We start from the raw sequence: 22,654 nt of genomic DNA on the forward strand, positions 1-22,654 counted from the left end.
AAACCACTGAAAAACTGAACTGGAAGTGATGCCAACCACCCCAGCAAACCGAGGCGTATAAATAACAAGCGGGACAGAACACCAACACTTCACCGGAGGCGCACTGATATTACCTAGCAGGGTGACGAAATGTCTGCAGTCAAACACACCGGCTCAGCGAGCAAGTCTACAATCTCACCCACAACCCGAGCTACAAATCTTCTCAAAAACTTTAAAGTGCCCTTTGAAGGTAAATGATGAAAGTTAGCAATCATACAACTTTGAATCTAAGATGTGTGGCAAAAAAGGGGAGTAAATAAGGCTTGGCTGGTCAAATTATTTTTAATTGGAAGGGGAAGATCTATTACTCCATTTACTATATAGCATACAATATGCTGGTTAGCAGTAGAACCTCAGGTTAGGGGTAAATTCACCCACTTATTTCATATTATTCTGGGTGCACTTGGACAGAATGTATTTATGGATTGCATATCCCTACAAACAGTTTCCAAACCTCATTATTGGACTCCATAATACAGTCACCCAGCATATGTTTTATTTTCCAGGGCAGGGTCAGGAAGCAATGTTAGACTTCCGTAAATCTAATATTTATTATTACCTAGGTTGGCATGCAGCTGGCATAGGAGTAATAAGTGAGGCCCAGTGCAAGCATTGGAATGGGGTTGGGTTGGAGGTGGTTGAAGTAGTGAGAGGAATGTGGGCTAGGAGATCCAACAACCTATTAACTAAGTCGGACCACGTCCCTGAAAACAGAGGAAGATCTTCTAACCTCAGGCCTCAGCACCTAAGCAACCTGCTTATGATTTGCTTCCAACATTGGTGGTCCAACCCAATCCTAGCCCACACCCGAGTGAAATTTCGGTCTAACCAGGGCCACTTGTACTGAGACAGGTTTGCATAATGGGAAATATCCCAACTTAAGCTGCTCTTTCTGATAGCAAAAATTTCAACCTTGATGTGCAGTTAATTGTGGGAAAGTCACAACAATTGAAACCAAGAAGGGGCCTGCATTTATATTGAGGCTTTCATGACTGCCAGGTGCCTTCAGAAGTGTTTTACAGACAACAAAATAGTTCTGAAGTGTAGCAATTGTTGCAATGACAAAAAGGAGATATGGCAGCCTATTTTCGCACAGCAAACAGCAATGTTAGAATGATGAAGAATCTCTTGAGATACTGATTATTATTGGCCAAGATCCAGGAATGCTCTACTTCATTATAGTGCTGTGGGATGTTTTACATCTGCTTAAGTGCTCTAATTTTGGCACTGCAACCAAAAGACAGCTGTCATGACACAGCATCACTATAGAGAGTCAGCCTTTATTATTGCACTCTCAGCCTGGTTCACTCTTGCCTCCAAGTTAGAAAATTGTGGATTTAGCCCCATTACAAAGACTTGGACACAATGTAGACTGTCACATCTGACATAGAAAGTGCTGAATCTATGGAATGACCATCTTTGATTTTGAGATAATAAATAGAGGTCACAGCTATCTGTTCAGGTGAGTGTAAAGATTGCAAGGAATGATACTGAAGAGGAGGCAGGAAGATCTGACCGATATCTTGGGCAATATTTATTCCTCATCCAACATCGCTAAAAACTGATCATGTTGCATTTTGTGAAAGCATCCCAAGTGTAAGTTAGCTGCCATGTTTTCTATATGATAAGAATGGCCAGGCATCAAAACATTTCATTGGCTAGGAATGCTTTAGGACATCTTGATGTTCAGATTCTTTTCTCCAAGAGAAAGCTGAGGGGTGACCTATTGGAGGTCCTTACAATTATGAAGAGGTTTGATAGGGGAAATGCAGGTAAGGCATTTCCACTTGGGGGCGAATATCCAAAATGAGGAGTCATAAATATTAGTTACTAGTAAATAAAAAAATCCAAGGAAAATTCTTCACCCAGGGAGTCATTAGATCACAGAAATCATTACCATTATTCATTACTATTGGAGACACTGCTGTAATGATGGAATCACAGTTGCCAATTTGTACACAAACAGCTCCCTCAAACAGCAGGGAGGTAAATGATTATAACTAATGTGATTGTTATGTCGACCACAAAACCACTTCCGTGAGTTTGAATTTAAGCCCTTTGCTTCTTTTTTGGCTTAGTTTGTGATAATATTCCGAGTTAGAGGAACCTCTTTGATACCTCCAGCATTTAGGTCTAGATTTGCTCCATTGACTAGGTGAAAGCCTCCTTTGTTGACTGAAGTAGACCCATGTCAAAACAGCACATGGCACTGTAAATTCAGATCCAAGCAGTTGCAGGCAAATAGTACATGATGGCACACAATTGAGCATTAATTGGTATTCTTGCAAGGTCAGCTAGTATGAGAAAGAGACGATACGTTACTAAGACTTAAGGGATGTCATTCACTATGGCTAGAGGCAGCCTGGGTCAATAACTCAAGGGCAAGTTATTCGGTTAGTCTACGAGCAAGATCTAAATCAAAGCCCCTGAGTTTTAAACTGATAGAGTTGAAAATAAGATTTTATGGTGTACTGTATTTTTCAAACTGATTTCAGTGCAGCTGGGGGCAGTGAAAGTGTCACTCACATTGTTGTTGTGTAGAAATTTTCTTCAATTAAGTTTTTAAAGGTAACTGAGAAAAAAGTGTTTAGAAAGAATTTTTAAAATTATGCAAAATATTACACTGGTTAATTGAGGGGCATTTTTTCCCCAGACAGTGCTTGATGCATAATGTCAGCTAATGGTCAATTACTTTATAAGGTACACACATAATTCCAAACTGTTAACGGGTAGAATCAGAATGACTTTATAACTGTGTGTCACATTTGGCCCTTCTGCCTTACCCAAGGGATGGCATTGGCTATATTGAAGCAGGGGTCTCCAGTAGGAGCAAAAGCAAGACCTGTGTAAGCTAAAATTAAGTGCAGGTAAATCAACTTACAAATTTCGATCAATTAAGCAATCAATGCTTCTGGTGCTCACTGGTAATAAGGATTTCAAACTATCTAATGCTGTTTTGTGTAACCCCAAGCGGACTTGTAGCTATTTGAAACAAGTGAGTTAGGAATGTAGGGACAGAAGTCAGCTATTCAGCTTTCTCAAGTGTGTTCTGCTTTTTTATTAAATTCAACACAACTCCACTAACCTGTCTTAGTTCCAGATTCTTTAATACAGAACCATCATATAACAAAAATTTATTAATCTGCTTTGATACTTTCAATTGACTATTTTCTTTTTTATTCATTCGTAGAATGTGGGTCTTGCTGGCTAAGGCAATCTAGGCCAACATTTTTGCCCATCCCTAATTGCAGAGGGCAGTTAAGAGTCAACCATATTGCTGTGGTTTCTGGAGTCACATGCAACATGCAGGTAAGGCAACAGTTTCCTTCCCTGAAGGAAATCAGTGAACCAGATGGGTTCTTCCAACAATTGACTGTGGTTCCAAGATCATCATTAGGCTCAGTTCCAAATTTTTATTGATTTGATTTATTACTGTCACGTGTACCAAAATGCATGTCTTATGTGCTCTACAGGCAGATCGTACTATATACGTGCATCAGGGTAACAGAACAGAGTGCAGGATAGAATGTTACAGCTACCGAGAAGGTGCAGAGAGAAATCAACATTAACCTTAAAGAGGTCCATTCAAAAGTCTGATTACAGCCAGGAAGAAGCTATTCTTGAATCTGTTCGCACGAGTATACAAACTTTTATATCTTCTGCCTGACTGAAGGGAGTGGAAGAGAATATAGCTGAAGTGGGAGGGGTGTTTGATTATATTGATTGCTTTCCCAATGCAGCAGGAAGTATAGATGAAGTTAATGGATGGGAAGCTGGTTAGCATGATCACAAACTGTGCTGTGTTCACAACTCTGTGGTTTATTTCTGTCTTGGGAGGAGCAGTTGCCATACTGCGCTGTGATGCATCTGTAAGAAATTTTAAGAGTCTTTACGGAAATGCTGAATTTCTGTAGTTGCATGAAGAAGTAGAGGCACCGCTGTGCTTTCTTGACCGTAGTGTCAATGTGGATAGATCAGGACAGAATACTGGTGATTGTCACTCCCAGGAACCGGACGCTCTCGATCACCTCCATTTCAACACCACTGATGCAGACAGGGGCATGCCTTCCATTCTGCTTCTTGAGGTCAATGACCAGCTCCTTCATTTTGCTGATATTGATGGAGAGATTGTTGTGTTCACACCATGCTGTCAAACACACTAGCTTCTTCCTGTACTTTTTGATTGAGATCCGACTTTCAAAGGGAGTGTAGTCAGCAAACTCGTAAACGGAATTGGTGCGGAATTTGGTCACACTGTCATGTGTATAGTAGTGGGCTGAGTACACAGCCTTGTGGAGCACCGGTGTTGAGGATTATGATGGAGGTGGTGTTGTTGCCTATCCTTACTGACTGTGGTCTGTTGGTCAGGAAATCGAAAATCCCATTACAGAGAGGGTAGCAGAGTCCTAGGTCCTGGAGTTTGGGATGAGTTTGTTTGGAATTATGGTGTTGAATGCAGAACTGTAGTCAATAAGTAGGAACTTGACATAGGTAACTTTGTTGTCCAGATGCTGAAAGGATGTGTAGGGCCAGTGAGATGGCATCTGCTGTGGACCTGTTGTGCCAGTAGGCGAATCGTAAGGGATCAAGGTAATCTGGTAGGCCGAAGTTGATTTGAGCCATCAGTAACCTCTTGAAGCATTTCATTATTATGCATGTCAGAGCCACCCGACAGTAAACATTAAAGTACACTGCACAATTGAATTCAAATTCCACCATCTGCCATGGCGAGTTTTGAACATAGGTCCTCAGAATAATACTGGGGTCTCAGGATTTACAGTTTAGTGATCATACCAATAAGCCATTGCCTTCCCTTAACACCTCACTTTAGCCTCAAATACTTTTTGGAGTAAGAGTGTTGAGATTTCCACTACCCTTTCTGAGTAGAGGTTATTCCTAACATCAGTTTGGGCACACAAACTTTAATCTTAAGGTTATTTCCACTTATCTGGCCTCTCAAATTGTCCAGAGTCTCACCCCTTCTGTCCATTGCCCTCGAGGTGGACTATGGTAGGAAAGATTGTTGTCAACTCTGTGGAACATGCCATGGTCTGTAGATAAATGTAGTGCTCTTTGTCACAATTCATTCCAAGTAGCTCTGTGATCTACATCTCTGCTCTACAGGCTGTTCCCAGATACACAAACTAAGATATGCATCAATTGTGGTTGGAGAACAGGAATTGTCCATTTCTCAATGACCAGACACACAGGCATTTTTAGTTTGATATTATGTTGTTGCAATCAGGTGCATCGGGCTCCTGTCAATATAAAAAACTGCAAACTTCGCTGAGGGCTAGATCTAGCTCAATCTGAAAACTGAAACATGAATTCAATGAAAGATGCCCTGTGGTCTTCCCAAAACCTGGTTTTTCAGTGCAAACTGGCACAAGATCCAGGTTTACATGCTGAGGAATGCCCTAAAAGCTTAGGGCAGTTGCCACAGAGGCACAATGGGGAAAGGCCACAGTCAAGTCCAGTCAGTCTTAATATACAGAGGGGTTGGAAACTATAAAACCCGTGGGCTGTACGCCTGAGAAGAAATGTACACTGTGAACATCAGAATGTTTAAACTGAATTGAGGCACCTGAGTGTGGAACATGGTGCAAGTAGAAAAGTTGAGTTCTATCGCACTTTCTGTATTTTTCAGTGAGATGTTTGCCCTCAGGCTGTATGCCCGACAGAGAATGCATACGGTAAACATTAAGGGTATTATAATTCTCCCGAGATACTCAAGAATAGAACAGCAGTATGGAAACATGTTGAATGTTTTTGCACTCTAATTTTTTCCAAATCAAAATGTTTTTTATTTATTCATACACATTTTATGAATAAAGTATTTTTTTGGAAAAAAACATTTTATTTTTATTTGCCCTACCTAGTCTTTTAATCATCATAAACACTTGCACATCATCTTCTGTACTTAAGGAAAAACAAGCCTCGTCTATATAATTTCATGATTTAACCCAACTAGTCTCATTAGCTGTGACAGATCTAATCTGTACTTCAATGTAGGAACGTATGCTACATTGGATGTCGTAAAAGATCATGAGACAATTTGGTACATCCTGACCCTGCACAAATTAAACATTGTGAACTTTCAAAGGATCTGCATCCGAATAATTCACATTTTGGACAGGTTTCGAAGCTTGCAGCCTTCTCAAAATGACAAAGTTGCAACTTGATGCTTCACAGAAGATAGGAACAGGAGTAGGCCATTTGGCCCTTCGAGCCTGCTCCAGCTTCAACATGATCATGGCTGATCAATCCAACTCCGTGTCTTTTGTGAGTTTCTTCCTGTACCCTTTGATCCCTTTAGCCCTAAGAACTATATCTATCTCCGTCTTGAAAACATTCAATATTTTGGCATCAACTACTTTCTGTGGCATAGAATTCACCATTCTCTGTCTAAAGAAATTTCTCCTTATCTCAGCCCTAAATGGCATATCCCGTATCTTTAGACTATGACCCCTAGTTCTGATCTTCCCATTCATTGGGAACATTTTTCCTGTGTTTAACCTTGGTCAAAATGCATCCAAGTACTAAAATACACATCTACTCAAAAAGCACATTTAAATAATCTTAACATTCTCAAGATCCTGTGCATTATGATTTGAAAAATAATTCTGAAAATCACAGGAATTGTCCATTTCTCAACGACCAGACACACAGGCATTTTTAGTTTGATATTATGTTGTTGCAATCAGGTGCATCGGGCTCCTGTCAATATAAAAAACTGCAAACTTCGCTGAGGGCTAGGCTCGCTCAATCTGAAAACTGAAACATGAAGGCAGAAAACTTTACTTTTGGGAAAGATGGGACAAAGTAGTATTGCTCTCCTTCTCTTGCACCACCACAGTTCAAGAAAGATAAGCATGTTTTTTCATAGCATCATAGAATCCCTACAGTGTGGAAGCAGGCCATTCAGCCAGTCGAGTTTACACCGACCCTCCAAAGATCATCCCACACAAACCCATCCTCCCCTAACGTATTCCTGTAACTCTGCATTTACCATGGCAAACCCAACTAGCCTGCACATCCCTGGACACTATGGGCAATTTAGAATGGCCAATCCCCCTAACCTTCACAACTTTGGACTGTGGGAGGAAACCAGAGCACCCAAAGAAAACCCACGCAGACACGGAGAGAATGTGCAACCTCCGCACAGACAGTCACCCAAGGCTGGAACCGAACCCGGGTCCCCTTTGATTTTTGCAAATGTCATCTTATCACTTGCCATTGCTTTGGACCAGTTTTCTTCCCTTTATTACAGGGAAAAAATTTCATCTTTGCTATTAGCAGTCATAGCATTACAATGCACTCCTTAGCTAAAATCAGTCTCAGACAACACAGCAGGAAACTGTTTGGCCTATCGTGCTTGTACCAGTTCTTTGGACAAACTCCAAATCTTAATTTCATTCCTCTTAAGCCATACTGCTGCAAATTTTCTTTTCCAAGTGTATGTTCAATTCTCTTTTGTGGTTCTAATATCAATCTGTAAGAAACACCTCAGTATAATTCCCTGATAAACAACCATTCACACTATTTTCTGTCATGTAGGTTATTTTGTACCAAGACTGCCACTGCGATATTCAACCCAAAGACTACAAGCTTGCTGACAAGTCTGTTACTTGATGCTCTACCAAACACGTTCTAAACCCCATACACACGAATCAACTAGCCCACTCTCATCAACCCTGTTTCCATGCTAAATACTTTGCCACTGGTAGAAATGGGAAAACCACTGCTCTGAAGTGATACAGTAGCATGCCACCCTTCTCTATTCTTTGAATAAACTATAACAGTGCACCTACAAATCTCTTCCACTTTGTACTCCTTCCAATAGAATGTCCTGCTTTAAAGTTTTCCAATAGCGAAGACTAATTACATGAATTATACATGGTAACACCGAGCATAGAAGGTACCGTGTTTCAATTCTTGGCAAATGTTCAACTGACAGTACCTAGATAGAAACATAGTAATGAAGGAAGTGGAGTGAATATCATTTATTTTAGTGTTTACTGCTTTAGGGTTAGGCAGAAGTTCACTGTTGCTATTCTGCAATTCCTGTCACAAATGCATGTTTGCAAATGTGAGGGAGGAACAGAACTGTCATTTATCATCAGATAGAATTACCTACCATCATTAAGATTTATCGAAGTTTATGGATACAGGTATTCCATTTGCTTATAACAACTTAAAAGGATGGAGTATTTTTTTTCCAAGGATTGAAACGGGGAATACTTTTCTAGAAACTTAAGAGTTGTAAATTTTGCATCCTGTTTTATTTTAAAATGTTGTGAATTTCCCCTTTACAGAAGCAGGGCTTGAACAGTTCAGCACCTACCTGCAGATGCGGCCTTGGCTCCGGTGAACGTTCATTATCCAAGCTGTTAGCCCGTTCATTCTGCTGCCTTGCCGGCTGCCTTTCTTTCAGGGATGTGCTTCTTCCACGGCGTCCCACCTGTTTCCCTTCCGTCCTCATGAAGCAATGACACAAAATAAAAATCAAATCAGGAGCTCCACACACCAGGAGTGTAGGTCACTGAGCTGAACAAGATCTGTATTTGTAGTGCAGGAGCTCAAACCTGCTCTGTTATTCAATTTGATCTCTTACCTCAGCACCACCTTTCTATACTTTCTCTTCAATCCTCCTCGTATCTGAAAGTCTATCAATCTCTGTCTTCAACATGTTCGATGACTGAGCATCTAGAACTTGCTTGAGTAGAGAATTCCAAAGATTCACAATCGTTGGAGTGTAGTACCTAATGTCAGTCTGAACCAATCCCTTGGTTGTGGACTCCTCAAATAGATAAAGTATCTTCTTAGCAGCTACCCTACCAAGCCCTTTCAGAATTTCAACAAGATCACATTTCATTCTTCTAAATTTGAGGAAATAAAGATCTAGACCATTCAATTTGTCTACATATAGAACACCTCTCACATATCCCAGGAGTCTGTCTGTTGAAGTTTTGCTGCATTCCCTCCAAAGTAAGTATGTCCTTCCTTAGGAGACCTGACCAAACTGTTGGCAGGTGTGGCTTCACCAAGGCCCCATACAAAAGGCCTGTGGCAAAACATCTTGCATTTGTACTGCAATTCCCATTAGTGCGGTGGCTTCCCTAATTGCCTTGGCGTCTCAGCTTTCCACAATTTGTACACAAGCCAGCTTCCATCGAATACTAACATTTCTCACTTTGAAAAAATTTTCTGCTTTTTTATTTTTCCTTCAAAAGAACTTCATACCTCTCTGCATTATATTCCATTTGCCAAGTTCTTGTCCTAAATCTGTTAATTTTTTTTTTTAAGTCTTTTTGTGCTCTTCTCACAGCTTACTTTCTCTCCCAACTATGTATTGTCAAGAAACTTAGAGGCATCACACTATCTCCTCCCATTGATTTAAAAGATAAATACTCGAGATAGAAACACTGATGTTTCTGGTACCCCACAACTTACAGCCTAAATCAAAATAATGCATTTTGTTACAGTGACCATAGTTCGGTAAGTGTTAAGTCACTTATGGATAAGGATAAGAGTAGTCGTCAGGTGAAAGCACTGAATTGTGGGAAGGCTAACTACTGTAATATTAGGCAGGAACTGGGGAATGTAGACCAGGGGCAGCTGTTTGAGAGTAAAGCCACATCTGGTATGTTGGAATCTTTTAAAGGCCAATTGACTGGAGTTCAGGACTAGCATGTTTCAGTGAAAATGAAGGATTGTCAAGAGAAAATGAGAGCTTAGTCAAAAAGAAAAAGGAAGCATATGGAAGGTGTAGGAAACTGAAGGCAGACAGAGCCCCCAAAGAAAACAAAGATGGCAGGAAAGAAATCAAACAAGGAATTAGGAGGGCTAAAAGGGGTCATGAAATATCTTTAGCAAACAGGGTTAAGGAAAATCCAAGGCATTTTATACATATAGGAGCAGCATGAGGGTAGGTGGGTAAAGGGTAGGGTGGGTAAAGGACAAAGGAGGCAGAGCCAGAGGAAATGGGTGAGGTCCTTAATGTCTACTTTACATCAGAATTCACAAAGCAGGAGGTCATGGTGGATGGGGAATCCCAGGGAGAGGGGGGTGGCGAAGGTAGAGGGTGGTGTGTTGATATTCTAGGGCATGTCAATATAAAAAAAGGTGGTGGCGTTAGGTGTTTTTAAAAGCGTTAGGATGGACAAGTCCCAAGGAACCTGATGGGCCCGATCCCAGAAGGCTGAGGGAGGCAGGTGAGGAAATTGCTAGGGCTATGTATGAAATCTTTGTATCTTCTTTAGTTACAGGAGAGGTGCCAGAGGAATGAAGAATAGCCAGTTTAAGAAGGGCAACAGGATAATGCAGGAAATTACAGACCAGTGAGCCTTATGTCAATGGTAGGGAAATTATTGGAGAAGATTTTTAGCAATAGGAGTTACTTGAGTCTGCTCTGCCATGAGCTTGTGGCTAATATGTCATTCCTATTACCAGTTTGTTCAATCCCATTTTGCATGAACATCTGCTTGATCACAGCACTGTCTCTCACTTTAGCACCATCAAAAGTCTGGAAGTCTTTAACAATCATTTAATCCTCTATTGCAGAAATTCAAGTTATACATCTGTGCAAGGAAGAACCTGATAGAATATAACAATAATATAGCATGAACCAGCTTTGAATATTCACAAAGTCATCACGTGAACATCTTGAGAATGCAAGTTGAGGAAAGTATCATATGATGCATACATAAGATACAAGCAAGAAAATTTGTTACAGGAATAGTATACATGATGCTGGACTGTGCAAGTGGAGAATATTTCCCCATTGCACAGAAACAAACGGTGCCCTTCCCTCATCGTGAGCATTGTTCCACCACCTGTATGCATGCACACCACTCTGTTTGCTAGCCTGCTCAATATTGCCCAATATCAGCTCCTGGAAGTCAAGCAAGAGATACTTTGACTGCTCAATGGTCATGCTCTTGCACTGAGTTAAAAGGTCATGGGTTCAAGTCCCACTCCACAGACATCTGCACATATTGCCGAGTGCTGCGGTGTCAGAGGTGCTATAGTTCAGCTGAGATGTTAAAACTAAGGCTGCAGGTACTTAAAAGAACTTTGATGCTATTTAAAAGAGATTGAGAGCTCTCCCTGTATTCTGGCTCATAGTCATCACTCAAAGTATAAAGGTTAAAATAGGTTACCTGGTTAATGTCATACTTTGTTTATAGAAGTTGTGAGAAAACCGATTACTGCATCTTCTACAACAGGTCTACACTATAAATCATTTAATTGGTTGTCAAGGGCTTAAGGACATCATCAATTAGCAATGAATTAGTGTGTTTTTTTAAAAGGCTGGGGCATCTCCATTTCCTTTCCACTCAAAACAAAGTCTAGCAACTGAATTGAACATGTTTGAACTAGTTATTACTGACTGACTGAAGTTACATACTGTTGAATTTAAGGATGATGAGGGATTTTTCGAATCAATGCTTCTACCTGCATGTAGCTATGCAGCAAGCCAGAATACACCACACATTTAAATAATCAAACTGTTCACAACTTCACGAAAGGTTGAGAGCTTTTAAAACATAATCTGCCTCTAAACCAAAAAGTAGAGACCAGAGGAATTTGTAGCCAACCCAGCACAAAGAAAAAAAAAAGAGAGAGAGAGAGATAATTGGTTAGATCACTTTGGAGACTATATTCCTAACAGGCACTTCTTGACATTTTTTCTGTTGGTTGTTCTAAGTAGTTTGGTCTGATTGATACCTCATGCAGGAAACAGATGACAACTTTACTGTAAGTGGTAGTTTCGTTTGGGCATACAATCATATTGATAAATTGCAAGTAACTGACCAACTAAAATATTGCAAGAGTTATAATTTGCACTGATTTGTGTACTTGCACTTAAAAATGATTTTTAATGGTATATCTAAGACTGACTTTCTCTCAATCAGTGGTCAGTCTGTGATTGAAGTTATGGCATTAATGTGAGGTACAATGGAATGAAACAGCTGAGCAATAAACTATGGACAATGCTTGAAAAGCTCATTCTTTGCTTAAGGTTGATATGGGAGAAAAATTTAGCTATTTTAAAAATGGTGAAAAAAATTATAATAACTGTTAATAAATTGTGTGGAGTTTTCTGCATTCAACTGATTTTTACATAAATTTGTCTGTAATATGGTGGTCCAGGAGCTGGACTTGAGTATGTCGATGTTTCTCATGCTCGACAAATCTACTGGAATTTTTTTTAAGGATATAACTAGCGGAGTTGATAAGGGACAGCCCATGGCGTGGTTTATTTAGACTTTTAGAAGGCTTTCGGAAAAGGTCCCACATAAGAGATCAGCATATGAAATTAAAGCACGTGGGATTAGGGATTGTGTAATGACATGGATAGAGAAATGGTTGGCAGACCGGAAACAAAGTAGGGATAAACGGGTCATTTTCCGAGTAACTGGCAGTGACTAGTGGGGCACTGTAGGGATCACTACTTGGATCCCAGCTATTCACAATATATATTAATGATTCAGATGAGGGAACTATAGTATCACCAAGTTGGGTGACCAGGTGAGCTGTGAGGAGATGCAAAAATGATGCAGTGAGATTTGGACAAATTGAATGAGTGGGCAATTGCATAGCAGATCAAGTATGTGAATAAATGTGAGAATATCCAATTTGGTAGCAAAAACAGTAAGGTAGATTATCTGAATGGTGATAGATTAGTAAAGAGGGAGATTGAACAAGACCTAGGTGTCCTTGCATGCAGGTGCAGCAAGTGGTGAAGGTGGCAAATGGTATGTTGGTCTTCCTAGCAAGAGAATGAGAATACAGGAACAAGGATGTCTTGGTGGAATTGTACAGGCCTTGGCGAGACAATACTTGGAATAGTGTGCGCAATTTTAGTCTCCTTATCAAAGGATGGATGTTCTGGTTATGGAGGGAGTGCAATAAAGTTTTACCAGACTGATTCCTGGGATGGCAGGACTAACAAATACAGATTGGATCAGTTTTTGAAGAATGCGGTTTTGAAGAATGAGGGTGGATCTCATACAAACTGAACAAATTTCAACAGGACTAGACAGGGTAAATGCAGGAAGGATGTTCCTGATGACTAGGATCCAGACCTAGGGGTCACAGTCTAAGGATAGGGGGTCGGTCATTTATGTCTGACGAGAGATGTCTTCACCCAGTGAGTGGTGAGTCTGTAGAATTCTCCATCACAGAAACCAGTTGCGGCCATAATATTGATTATTTTCAAGGAGGAGTTAGATATAGTTCTTAGGGCTAAAGGGTTCAAAGGGTTTGGGGAGCAAATGGGAACAAGACACTGAGTTGGATGATCAGCTCTATCATATTGAAAGGTGGAGCAGGCTCAAAGGGCCCATTCCTGCTACTATCTTCTGTGTTTCAGCCTTCCAGAGTCAAGTAGAACCTGAGGCAGAGCATAATATCTTCTGGCCAGCTACAGTAGTGACAAGGATGCTCTGTTCAATCCATGGGCTTACTTAAAAGTCAAACAGGTAAAGATGTACCCTGGACTACAGGGAATGCAAGATCTGCATATGGCAGCATGAGTCAGCTCAAGATGAAGTGTTAAAATTCAAAAATGAAGCATCTACATCATTCAACAATGTGGCACAGAAAGAAAGAATTTCCATTTATTTTGTGCCTTTTACAATCTCTGGATATCTCACAGACGATGAAGTAGTTTAGAACTGTAGTCACTGTTATGATGTTGTAATGAGATAATGGTCAAATAATCGAGTTTAAATGGCCCAGGAGCTTGTCCTGAGTATGTCTATGTTTTTCACGTTTGACAAATCTACTGGGACTTTTTTAAGGATATAACTAGTGGAATTGATAAAGGCAGCCCCAAGGTGTGGTTTACTTAAATGTTCAGATGGCTTTTGATAAGATAGCTTTGGGATAAACATTAGCCAGAAGACTGGGGAGAATGAACTTGCTGTTCTTTAAATAGCATCATTTGATCTTTTACATCTACCTTAGAAGGCAGCTTGGTATAACATCTCATCGCAAAGAGTAACAGTACAGCTCTACATCAGTGCACCAGAGTGTCAGGCTAGCTTGTGGTCAAGCCTCTGGAGTACAATCTTCTGCCTTTGAGGTGACAGTGTTAGAAATGCATCATGGTTGACATGCAATTAATGCTTTATGCTACCATTATCTTCTACAGAAAGTGCCTTACCTTGTAGAAGGAATAATTAAAGACTCTGTCTTTGTGATTTTTCCACTGGGAGGGAGCTTTTCTAGAAAGGTGTCTGCACTGATGCTTTCAGATGCTGCCGCTGCCTCTTCCTGCTGTATTTGATCCTATGGGAAACCAAGCAAAATAAAATGATGATTTAAAAATAGCACGTACTGTCGGCTGCATTCTCTTTGAATAATGCATGATCCATCTCCTTTTGCAATACCCTGGGGTCTTTATATTACTCAAGTGAAAGACAGCATTCAAAGTCAGCATAAAACAGCCACAATTCTGCATATGATCCAAGGTCGCAGATATTCCTGTAGAGGATTATTTAGTTATACAAGACTGCTTCAGATTAATTAATTTCTGATCCTCAATATTTAAGGTAAAGACCTGAATTGCATCACCAAATTTCACATGCTTATTACCCATCTTCATGCTATAAAGTATAAGATCTGTGTCAGTGACAGGCAAATTTGATGCAAAGGTTTAAACAGTTTGAACATTACATGTAGAATAATTAATACTGAGCCATAAGTCATAGGCTGGAACCTATTTGAGGGGTTCAGCTGGTTTAATATTGAATAATAGATGAGTGAGTTACAGCCTAGAAAGTAATGAAGGGCTCAGTCATTTTATATGTATGATACTTGGGAGTGCATTACAAGCTGAAGTATAATCAAGGAATTTATAAATCATTTACAGTGACTTGAGCTAGATCAACACTGTTCATATTTTGTTTCTGCGCTTGACCATTGTCCTATGCCTTATGGCTTTACATAGTCTCCAGTTATCCACACTATTCATTTGATAAGAAAGATCCACACATATACAGTATGTACCTTATTTTCCCTCACAATTTCAATGCTCAGCTCCTCCAAAACTTCCCTTTTTACATTTCTGCCCATCAGAACTCTGCTCCCAGATAAATTTCCCAGCTTGTCTCCAGTTTAAATTTTCCTTCTTTATCCAACATTCACTTTACACATCTAAGCCAACTAACATTGGTATCTCGGGATAACAAGGTGTAGTGCTGGATGAACACAGCAGGCCAAGCAGCATCAGAGGAGCAGGGAAGCTGACGTTTTGGGCCTAGACCCTTCTTCAGAAACATTGGTACCCATTACTCTTTCTCACCTCTTCCTTGAACTCCATCTCGAGGCTACATGTGGTATACTGCCTGAAGATGTATTTTGCAAAATGCACAAGTATACTTACAACTAACAGTGTATTGGAAATGCTATCCATCTGAAACTTGCTTGCAGAGCTCTTGAGCTTTTCGGGTGCATCTACCTAAATGAAGCAAAAGTTGAACAGGATTAAAAAGACATTTTTTTGACATTATGAACTGAAATGAAAAAGAACTGCTTTAAAATCCAGTGTTCTAAAGGATTACTGCATACTTTGAAAAGCAAGTAACCTGACTCTCATGGCAAACATCATGTAAACAAACATCGGCCTGAAGAAGCATATTGAAGTTTGGATTGCAGACGACCTGGAGCCGAGGGGCTGTCCAGTTGGAATCAAGGAATTGATTGGAGATAGTAAGAAATGCTGATTCTGGAGTGTGAGATAACAGTGTAGAGCTGGAGGAACACAGCAGGCCAGGCTGCATCAGAGGAACAGGAAAGCTGACATTTTGGGTCGGCTCCTTCTTCAGTAAAAGGGTCCTGAACCGAAACGTCAGCTTTCCTGTTCCTCTGATACTGCCTGGCCTGCTGTGCTCCACAAGGAATTGATTGGTCTTGGAACTGACGATCAGTTGTCAATGACAAAAGCCTTTTGCCTGCCAACAACTGAACAGCTTGGGGCTAGATAGAGGGAAATGATTTGATCTCCACCAGTTCAGGAGCTGTATCTTGGTTCTTAGCAGTCAAAACCTACTTTAAAGTTAAAGAAAACCAGTTTATCTTTCCTTCAACAGTTGTCGCAAGCTGCAATATTTTAGTGATACACTCAGGACCTTTTATAAGCAAATCAGCTACCTTGTGTGTGTTGCAAACCAGTGGGAGCATCCCAAGAAAGATAACTGAAAAGCAACATTCTAAACATTATAAGAATCCTAAGGATTATCTCAGCAACACTTGAATAGAAACCACTGAACTGCCTTCCCAGTTTTCCTTCGTCAATAACCTATTTTTCTGTGTGTGTGTGTGTGTGTGTGTGTGTGTGTGTGTGTGTGTGTGTGTGTGTGTGTGTGTGTAAAGGGGGGAGGGTTTTATAAGGAAACTAGAGTTTTAATTTGCAGTATTATTTGCTGACAATTTACAATTGTAAATCTGTAGTTACAGTTTTGGAGATAATAAGGTCTGCATATGCTGGAATCTAGAATCTATAGGTGTGAGGCTGGAAAAGCACAGCACATCAGACAGCATCCGAGAGCAGGAATCCAGTGGAAGCAGCCAGAGAAAGGTAACTGAAAAGCAACATTCTGAACACCATAAGAATCCTAAGGATCATCTGACCAACCCATGAATAGAAACCACTGAACTGCCTTCCCAGTTTTCTGTCATCAATAACCTATTTTTCTCCATCTGTGCGCCCTGAGGAAGAGTTTCGGCCTGAAACGCTGATTTTCCCACTCCTTGGATGCTGTCTGACCGGCTGTGCTTTTCCAGCCTCACACCTATAGACAAAGACTGTAGTTAGAGTCTAGTCACTCGTAATAAAATGGCAATTCCTGTTAAGTACAGAAACCTGCTCTGTAATTTCTATCAACTAGGGTTTGAAAATCAGGTAATTTGGGGAATTCTGTGTACTTATTTTAAAATTTCTGTGACAACTCTGAGAATAGAGCAGGGCTTGAATTCCAGTGCACTATCCCAGTGAGGTATGACAAGATAGTCAACAAGCTCACAGCTAAAAAAACAGAAAACTAAGTCTAACAGCCACTTGATTGGCAGAGGATGTACTGAGGAAGAGAGGGTTTCTAAAAAAACAAAAAAAGATAAAAAAAAAACGGTCCCAAGCCAAGACCTAGTACTTTAATGATTTTAAATTTGAAATATAGTCAGCGCTGGGGAGTGAACATGACAGGCTGTTACCATAGTTTGTCTCATACCGATTTTAACCTTGGCAAAATCTTCAGTCCTTTCTTCATGGCTGTTACATTATTCTTAAAATAGAGTACCCAGAACAGAACATAATCATCTAACTGTATTGATCCATGAACATTTAGCATTACTTCATTACACCAATGAGAAAACCCAGCAACCCACATGCAGTTTTAAAATCAGGTTCATTTGCTTCTGTACCCATTTCTAAAATCTCTACATCCTACAGGTCTTCACTCCCCTACTGATTTTAAATTATTAATAATATTTAAGTACATGTGGTTCTTATTGTTTCTCTCAAAAAGTGTCATTTCACATCTTTATCTTAAGGTCAGGTAAAATCTATCTGTAAACGGAGTTTAGCAAGATTCTTTGTTTTGAGTTTATCTCTGTGAATAGTGTCCGGCGAGAACCAGCAGGCAAAACTGATTGATATTGGATTTAAAAATTCAGCTGATGGTATTAATGTACATGTCAGATCCCAGACTGAAGCCTGGCTTAATTGAGCACACGTCCTTTTTTGTTTTGTTAGTTGGCACAGTGGTTAACACATTCACGAGGTTGTAAACCTTCTTGAACAACTAAACAAAAGTTTTTTCCACAAAAGAAAAAGAAGCTAAGTATTGAACACGATTAGAATGATCTTACATCACACAGCAAAACAAAGTTTCAACTTTCCTCCTAACACTGTCTGTTACAGAAACTCATGTCTAGAGAAATTAGATGATTACTAAACTCGTTAGGGTTCTACTTAACTGACTCCCGACAGTTTCTTTGTCATGGACTGTGGAGACAGTTTTGCCTTCTGGCTCTGCCCCGAAACTATTCACAGAGATAAACTCAAAACAAAGGCTCTCACTAAACCCAGTCTATTACCTAATCTGACACATATGGCCTGTTCTACATTAGTGCAAATGCACTGCCTTTTACTTAATAGATTCTTGCTAATTCTGACATGAAATAATCTGAGATTCAAAATTTTCTCAGTTCTAATAAAGAGTAGACTTCTTATCCTAACTCTCCGGGTTTTGAAGTTTCATAAATTAAACCCTTCTGTTGCGGGGAGTTTCACCCTAAACTCCTTCTAGGAGCATAAGTAAACTTGCTTCTAAACAACGATGTCTTCTGAACGGAATTAAAAACTTGCTTAATCTCCTAACTCTATTGAACTGAAAATAAAGCTAATGGCCTTACAATGATTACCGTACTTATTATAAGCCTAACGGTATAAAGATATATTTTCATTACCACCACAGGAGCCTGCAGTCAATTGCTTTTTGAAAAAATGCTGGATTTAGACACTGTTTCAGAAGGACTTCCTGACTTCCCCCTCAAAAGAGTTCAAGTCAAGAATAAAGCCAGTCCAACACCTAGAGTAGAGTAAAAGCTAGGTCTATTGTCGCTGAGACAGACCGTAAGTGAGAAATGGTATTCAGTATAAGATAGAGGTGGAAAAAGGGCAAATGGTTAGAAGAATTACTTAACTGGAAGCTAAATTTAAAAAAAAAGCAGTACTTTAGAGAAAGGCAGTCAACCTTGTTGAAGCTGGAGTTCTGGAAGTAGCACGCTTAGCTTTATTTTAACCATACCAGTGGCTACTGCACCGTGATATTCCCTGAAAGATCAGGCAGCTAGTGAGAAAAGAAACCAGAGAGTATGAGAAGGAACTGGAAGCTCACATGAAAGGGAAGGTGCAAAAACAGAGTTCTGAGAACCAAAGAACGTTGATGCAGAGATAGTAGGAACTGCAGATGTTGGAGAATCCGAGACAACAAGGTGCAGGCATGGATGAACACAGCAGGCCAAGCAGCATCATAGGAGCAGGAAGGCTGACGTTTCGGGCCTAGACCCTTCATCAGAAAAAGGGGAGGGGAAGGGGGTTCTGAAATAAATAGGGAGAGAAGGGGAGGCAGATAGAAGATGGATAGAGGAGAGGATAGGTGGAGAGGATTACGAGAGAGTTGCACTGGGAGAGAGATCCCCGGACGTTTGTCCGGAGGGAGGAGGGTAACTTCTTCAGGCTAGGCATCCTTAGAAGAGGCTTCGCAGTGGGGTTAAAATTGAATCAGAGATAGTAGGAACTGCAGATGCTGGAGAATCCGAGACAACAAGGTGCAGGGCTGGATGAACACAGCAGGCGAAGCAGCATCATAGGAGCAGAAAGGCTGACGTTTCGGGCCTAGACCCTTCATTAGAAAAGGGGGAGGGGAAGGGGGTTCTGAAATAAATAGGGAGAGAGTGGGAAGCGGATAGAAGATGGATAGAGGAGAGGATAGCGAGAGAGTTGCAGTGGGAGATAGATCTTCTAAGGATGCCTAGCCTGAAGAAGTTACCCTCCTCCCTCCGGACAAACCTCAGGGGATCTCTCTCCCACTGCAACTCTCTCGTAATCCTCTCCTCTATCCATCTTCTATCCGCCTCCCACTCTCTCCCTATTTATTTCAGAACCCCCTTCCCCTCCTCCTTTTCTCATGAAGGGTCTAGGCCCGAAACGTCAGCCTTTCTACTCCTATGATGCTGCTTGGCCTGCTGTGTTCATCCAGCCCTGCACCTTGTTGTCTCGAACTTTGTTGCAAGTTGACCAATAAAAGCAGTAACAGCAAAAGGATTTCTTTTTAACACATCTAGTGGTTGGAATCTGGAATGCAGGGCTTAGTGAAAGCAGAAATAACCATGACTTTCAAAAGAAAAGAAATAAATGCAGGGTGACAGTGAAAGAGTAGGGGAGTTGGGACTGCTAACATTGCTCCTGCAGAGTTGACACAGATGCAATGAACTAAATGGCCTCATGCTGTGCTATAACTATTCTATGATGCTTTATCTGAAAATATGCTCCTTGGTATCATCTGAATGGTTCAGCTCTCACTCGAGGGTAAATATTTGAGACTCTCACTAGAGAAAATAGTAAACTGCTTCTAGACTTCACTCTTAAATAGGCAGGTACAAAATTTATTATATCTGTTTGTTCTGGTCTCCTGATCTCAGAACATTACAGAACCCTGCTTTTCAACAGATCCATAGAAAGTATCAATGAAGCTTAAGCAAAAGCAGGGTACTTTAGATACCAGAAACCTGAAATTAAAGCAGAAAATGCTACAGAAACTCAGCAAGTCTGGCAGCTTCTATGCATAGATAAATGTTTCAAAGCCAGGTCTTCAGAGATGCTGAATTCTCAGCGCATCCTGTTTTTAGATCAAAGAACTGCAATATTGTGTCCACAACTTCTTATAAGAAAATGCCTTGACGATCATTAACACTGGTCAACAGCAACCTCTGGTGGTAAATACCAAGCAGTGCAAGAGTACAGCTTACATTCCCAGGATGCACTCTGCATCAAATTATTTTGAATCCACACAGCACAGAAACAGTGACCCGAATAGTCAGTGGCAGGATGCATGCTTCATAATGTAGCCTTCTGCCATCCCTCCATGCAAATCTATCAATGCATCCTCTATTCTTTTTGCTTCATATTTTCATCTAGCTTCCCCTCAAATCCATGAAAGTTCTATTTACATGCACATCATTTCTCCTAATTTTCCTATTGGATTAATTAATCTTATCTTAAATTGTTAACTTCTGGCTTTGGACTTGTCTGTATTTTTTCAATTTTCAAGATCTCCAGAAGATTGACCAAGATTTCTTGTTTGCTTTTGAAAGGAACCCTAGTCTGTTCAATCTTTGGAGAAATATATATCCTCTCAGCTATGACATTATTCTAGTAAATATTGTTCTGCATCTTCTCTAGCTGCTCTGGTATCAGATGACTAGAGTGCAGCTTTTGAGTGCAACGTCTGGATATCCCTACACGCGACTGATCTGATTGAGTGAAAAGATAAAAGTCACTCTTTGCACATAATTATGCCCCTTGTAGTCTGGAAGTATGAGATATCTGGGTTTCAATGGCATCTTCACTAAAAAGAAAAACTACATCTCAGTCTTTGGCTACCTACTTCTCCACGCCTGAGTCTGTACGTACAGAATGTGTCAACCTTAATGTTTTCACTAAGTTCCTAACACTTATTTTGAAATCTCTCCACACACTTGCAGTTTCCTCCAGCCGCACTTCAACACAGAGCTTTCAGCAAAGGACTGGGCTATTTGGTCTACGTCAACACTTTGAGAAAACTATTGCATTAGCTTACCTCCATTGGTCTTTCCCCACAGCTCCGTAAATTTTAATTTCAGGTACATATCTATGACAGTTTGAAAACTGCTCCTGAATAAGCTTCATCTACCGCTTTAAGCAGTGCATGCCAGGTAATTTCATCTGTTGCTCATTCAACATTATTTGCCTGATTACTTCATTCTACCATCAGTGCCAGTGTTTCACCTAAAGCTCCCATCCTTCAGAAACATATTTCCATGTCCCTAGTGTTGTCACTTGCCCTTTGCTGCCAAAAGCTTATAGAAATTTCATTGTTCAACCATGGTTTTCTCTTTCTAACTTTGCTGGTGCTTAATTTTCTCATTCAATATTCCCTCTTTTCTATCTGCTAATGATACTGCAGAAATGTGAATTCTTGAAGGTGAAGAACCTTACTAATTCATTATTAACCTTGTCTCTGAGTGAAAAGTTCTTTTTTCAGCCACGACCAGCATCTAAAATTACTGTAACTTGCATTTACAACAATATCAATTCCTTACTGACACAAGAAAAGAAATTGCTAGAAAAACTCAGTAGGTCTGGCAGCATTTGTAGGGGCAAAACAGATTTAATGTGCCTCTTCATTGGAATAGCTAGGAAAATGTGATATTTATGCTGAAGTTGAGTTTGTGTGGGGTTGGGAACAGGTGAGCAGATAGATAGAGACAGAGCCTAGAGAGGGAGAGATATGAAAAGGGTAGACACGAGGGGATAGGCCAGGACAGGACAGGATAGCCGAGAGTTGTTTTTATTATTCGTTCATCATTGGCCAGGCCAGCATTCATTCTCCATTTATAATTACTAACAGTCAAGAGTCAAGAGTTGGATTTGGAGTCACATGTATTCCAGATCAGGTAAAGGACACTAGTAAACCAGATGGGTTTTCCAGCAATCAACACTGGTTGCATTGTCATTACCAGATGTTTAATTTCAGATTTTTACTGAACTTTTACTATCTGCCATGGTGGGATTCAAACCCAGGTCTCTGGACTAATAGTCAAGTGATAATACCATTAGGCCATTGCCTCCCATTAGGACAGAATGGGTAGATTGTGTTGAAGAAAACAATGCATGTAATGTGATTACAGGCCTGAGAGCAGGTGAGAACCAGGACCTACTATCATATTCAGAGATAGTAGGAGCTGCACTTGCTGGAGAATCTGAGATAACAAGGTGTAGAGCTGAATGAACACAGCAGGCCAAGCAGCATCAGAGAAGCAGGAAAGCTGACGTTTCGGGCCT

General features: G+C 40.4%; 1 protein-coding gene across 1 annotated transcript in view; it reads right to left on the reverse strand.

Annotated features, from left to right (window-relative positions):
- pacs2 (phosphofurin acidic cluster sorting protein 2) overlaps nucleotides 1-22,654 on the reverse strand; it is a 253,620-nt gene that overhangs the window by 59,041 nt on the left and 171,925 nt on the right. Inside the window, exons 4-6 of the mRNA XM_048600458.1 lie at nucleotides 15,434-15,508; nucleotides 14,213-14,337; nucleotides 8,384-8,516 (exon numbers count right to left, since the gene is read on the reverse strand). Of these exons, the coding sequence (XP_048456415.1) occupies nucleotides 8,384-8,516; nucleotides 14,213-14,337; nucleotides 15,434-15,508 (333 nt within the window). The remainder of the gene's footprint in view (nucleotides 1-8,383; nucleotides 8,517-14,212; nucleotides 14,338-15,433; nucleotides 15,509-22,654) is intronic.

The sequence above is a fragment of the Rhincodon typus genome, chromosome 8 (genome assembly GCF_021869965.1).
Source record: "Rhincodon typus isolate 14 chromosome 8, sRhiTyp1.1, whole genome shotgun sequence".
Taxonomy (NCBI): domain Eukaryota; kingdom Metazoa; phylum Chordata; class Chondrichthyes; order Orectolobiformes; family Rhincodontidae; genus Rhincodon; species Rhincodon typus.